Source organism: Octopus bimaculoides, chromosome 2 (genome assembly GCF_001194135.2).
Source record: "Octopus bimaculoides isolate UCB-OBI-ISO-001 chromosome 2, ASM119413v2, whole genome shotgun sequence".
Classification (NCBI taxonomy): Eukaryota; Metazoa; Mollusca; class Cephalopoda; order Octopoda; family Octopodidae; genus Octopus; species Octopus bimaculoides.
The window spans coordinates 138,050,980-138,055,597 of NC_068982.1; the positions used below are offsets into that span (position 1 = coordinate 138,050,980).

General features: G+C 34.1%; 1 protein-coding gene across 8 annotated transcripts in view; it reads right to left on the reverse strand.

Annotated features, from left to right (window-relative positions):
- Window positions 1-1,380: 1,380 nt before the first annotated feature.
- Window positions 1,381-4,618, reverse strand: part of LOC106873535 (uncharacterized) — a 41,197-nt gene continuing 37,959 nt past the window's right edge. For all 8 annotated transcript variants that reach the window (XM_014920926.2, XM_014920933.2, XM_014920932.2 and 5 more), the window contains exons 6-7: window positions 4,023-4,271; window positions 1,381-1,943 (exon numbers count right to left, since the gene is read on the reverse strand). In XM_014920926.2, coding sequence (XP_014776412.1) covers window positions 1,899-1,943; window positions 4,023-4,271 — 294 coding nt within the window. In that variant the 3' untranslated portion in view covers window positions 1,381-1,898. The remainder of the gene's footprint in view (window positions 1,944-4,022; window positions 4,272-4,618) is intronic.

Consider the following 4,618-nt stretch of genomic DNA (forward strand, 5'->3'; position numbering starts at 1 on the left):
TATATATATATGTATATATATATATATATAATATATTCAGTGTAATACAAATGAACATACACACACACGCATATGTGTGTAGTGATGAAAATTAGTTTCAAATTTTGGGACAAAACCAGCAAGTTTTGGGGGAGGGGCTTAGTCAATTCACATCAACCCTAGTACTCGACTGGAACTTATTTTAACGACTCCAAAAGGATGAAAGGCAAAGTCAACCATGGCAGAGTTTGAACTCAGACTGGAAAGGGTGGACAAAACGCCACTAAGCATTTCACCCAGGGTGCTGACGATTCTGCCAGTTCGCTGCCTTATGTGCAGTGATAATATTAAAGGATGAAAGGTAGTAAAGTTAAGCTGTTGGAGAATTTGAATTGTTTTAAATTAAGGAATGGGACCATATGCATTAATCTTCCTATCAGTTCACACCCCCACCCCATCAGCCATTACACCACTGTGTTAAAATTGTGATAGAAATAGTATATGGTTATGATAAAAATTTTGCAACTTCCATCTCTGCTAGGAATATAAATGAGAGCTACACCCGAAGAAGACTGAAAATACAGCCAATGTAGTTCTGAAAATGAGTAAAAATGGAAATCCTCAATCGTTCACATTTTCAATACACAGAAATATAATCACCATGTATTATTAAATATTATTTTAAACAATATTTTTTCTTTCAACAAATATATAATTGTGGCTGTATATAAATTATTTAATATTCTTTCATGAATTTATTTATGTTCAGTGGAATCAACTTTTTAAAAATAATAATAATAAAAGAAACAAATTTGAAACTGGCTTAATTGAAATGTAATTTTTTTTTTTTTTTACTGTTAATGTAATTAAAAAACAAATTACATCTACAGGCAGCAGCTATAACAAATGCTGCCAGTAACTATGGTGTTAAAAACATTAATTAATGACAACATACTTAAATGATTATTTTTGAAATTGTACTAAACATTTAGCTTATAAATATACTAATGCCAAAATATATTTTAAATAAAATTAAATAAATAAAAACTCAATCAAAGTAAGGGATTTTCATTTTAGAACACATTTTCATTTTACAATAATTGGAATGTTTCTTTTCATGAAAATGTAAAATAAATACTTATGTTTATCATTTGATGCATTCTAAAGCATAATTAAAGGCTATTACTATTTGTAATATATATATATATATATATATATATATATTTATATATATATATATTATATATATATAATATATATATATATAAAGTTAGGCAATCAATTTGTTTCTTATTTGGCTAGTGTTTATTTGTTTTTCTTATAAATGTCATTGCAAAATTGGCTCTAAATTTGACAGAAAACTAGATCACTGTTCCAACATTCAATCAAAGAAAAAAAAAATGAAATGAACAAAAATTCATTATACATTTTCTATACAAAATTATTCCCACTCGTTTTCACAAATAACTTAGTTTCTTTGTGCATTTTCCTTCCTTCTTCTCTTGTAATCAGCACTGTTCAGGATGGGGAGATAAATGGCAGTGTATGGAAAATAATCCTGAAAGCGATAACTTTCACTGGAATTTAAATTATTTTCCCTCCCCTCTTCATGTATGCTTTTTCTTTTGAATGTTATCAATTAAAATAAATTGCATTTTTTTTCCAGAATTTTAAACATCCAGCCATTAAACTTGCATGATCAGCAAGCAATATTACCACTTTTATGAGGTAACTTCCCTTCCAAACAAATAATTGTGGCAGTGATGTTTTTGTTAAGAGGAATTCGTTCCTGCTTCCTTTTCATTCACAGCTGGGTTTGTGCAAAGTCCCACAACTCAGTGAAAAATCTGATGAAGCTATGTGAGATCAGTTAAGCTAAATATTTGTTAACACAGTCATTACCCTGTCACATAATTATATCACTCTCCTTTAGGTTCTTCATCTGTGTCTTCGAGAACTGAATCCTGTGGGCAGAAAATAAGTAAATAAGTAAATAAATAAATAAAAACATATGCATGGTCCAAATACTGAACTACTAATCCATCCCCTATTGAAGTTAGTTACTGCAGGAAAAAGGGTTGGTGCACTTTTTCCTGCAGAAGACTGGTCTGAAACCCAAACAACTGAAGAAAGCCACTAAGGAGATAGGCATAACAATCGAAACCAGCTTGAGGTAGCTGTGGTTGATAAGAAACTGCAGGTGGAACCCTTCTGCAGGTGAAGACTAATTCAGTCCTTTGCTGCCTCATTCAGGTGAAGCATATAAGCTAAAGGGCAAAACGCTTGTGTCCCTGAAATCCCTCCTGATTATACGGAAGAGTTTCCAACATTGCAACAGATTCAAAAGAAGAGCCTGCAACATTTCTGAGTAAATCCTACAGTTTCTGTAGGGTACAAAGCATATCTGATGTTTATTAAATAAATCATTTGGTGAAATAAACATTTTCACCAAGCGATTTCAAAATCAAATTATATTACTAAAGATAACATGTACCTCTTGGCATGGTACATAAAATAATTCTGTCATATTCAATTTGCCTGACTCACAGTCAAGTGGTAGAAAATGGGAAGAGCAGTAAATGTGACTTTCAACAATAATTAACAGAATCTATCATCAACATGTGAAAGATACTTATCTATTTTACTGACCCAGGAGGAATGGAAGTCAAAAATAAAATATGATGATGCTGTTAATATAATATTCCAGTTTTGAACATTCTATTGTGTTTTATAATTATAAAATAGTGACTTTTAACATTGGTACTTATAAATATATTTTAGGATAGTACAAGTCAACTAATTTGACTGGTACATATTTTATTGCTCTTTACGGCACCAAAAAATCAAAAACAGAAATCAGTATTTTCTCTCCAAATGTAAAAAGGATATTAATATCACCATCCTTGTTAACCTCTGGATATTTACTATCCCAAGTCCCCAAGGACTCATAGGGTCAGTCACCTGGCTTCCATGGTGATAAGTGACTGAGATTGTTGAGTGGGCTGGGGCAATGTTGGATGAAGTGTTTTACTCGAGAACGCAACATACCACCCAGTATGAGAATTGAAACCATGGTCTTGCAACTGTGAGTGCAACACCCTAACCACATAGCTATGTACCTTGGCAATTCGTATCGATTTCAAATTTTGGCAAGAGGCCAGCAATTTCAAGGAGGGCGATAGTTGATAACATCGACACCACCGCTCCACTGGTTCTTATTTAATAAACCCCAAAAGAGTGAAAGGCAAAGTCGACCTCAGTGAAATTTGAACTCAGAACATAAAGACAGATGAAATGCAGATGAGCATTTTACCTGGTGTGTTAATGATTCTGCCAGCTTAGCACCTTACCTTCACAATCACTATCACATCACATTTAACTGATCTGACACTCTAACACAGTGCTTCACATGCTAATTAAAAAGATGCAGAATAATTGATAGCACAATGTTTAACCCTATCTCACCAATACATTACAAACTATGCTCCTTTATACCCAGTTTAATTGTCTTCAGTCAAACATATATGATTTAGAAGCAATATATAGAATATAGAAATAATTCAAACAAGAAAAAATCTCTGTGGTTATACCTTAGTACTGACTACTATGATATTTCATCATCATCCATCATTTTAAATCCGGGTTTTGACCCTGTTAACAAGGGTGGTTGGATCTACCTCAATGCCATACCAACCGCCCTCACACCATCTCGCCCAGTGTTGGGCATCCTTCCTTCTCAAACCAACCCTCCCAATCTCCTCCTCCACCAGTCCCCTCCACATTTTTCTTGGTCAACCTAGCTGTCGCTGTCCTAAAACTCTAGCATCTTCTTCAGAACATGCTCCTCATCCCTCCCCAACATATGCCCATACCACCACACTCCATTCGCCCTTGTTAGCCGTTCCACTGATTCCTCCAACCCCAGTGTCCCCATCAAGCCGTCAGTCCTCTCCTTATCAAACAGCATCATGATAAAATGATATTTATGAGGTGAAAATGTCAAACATCTTTAAAATATTCCAACAAAGACTAAACATACGTACCCAACCACCTTTCTCCACAATGAATGCTGCACACTTATCCTCAAAGTATCGCAGAGTTAGTTCTTTTATCTGGGAAGCCATTGCACGAAAAGGTCCAACAAGGTTGATAGCTGCCTTGGAAAGGAAGAAGAGAGCTGCCACCTCTTGTAATCCACTCTTGTCTTTAGAGTATGCTTCAAAAGTCTCTTTGAAATTCTGATAGGTAAGTTGTTTAAGTATGTCTATGACAGCTTCACTTGGGAACTGACTCTGCAAAACAATACATTTCACTTTTTATAATTTCTTTTTTTCTTAAAAGTAAATTCTAAATTAAAAATAAACAACATAAAAAGTAAAAAGATATTCAAGTTCTAATGACTAAGCAGTTTAGTATATATTTGTTTCAGTCATTTGACTGCGGCCATGCTGGAGCACCGCCTTTAGTCGAACAAATCAACCCCAGGACTTATTCTTTGTAAGCCTAGTACTTATTCTATCAGCTTCTTTTGCTGAACTGCTAAGTTACAGGGACATAGACATGCCACCATCGATTGTCAAGCGATGGTGGGGGACAAATACAGACACACACACACACCTATATATATATATATATATAT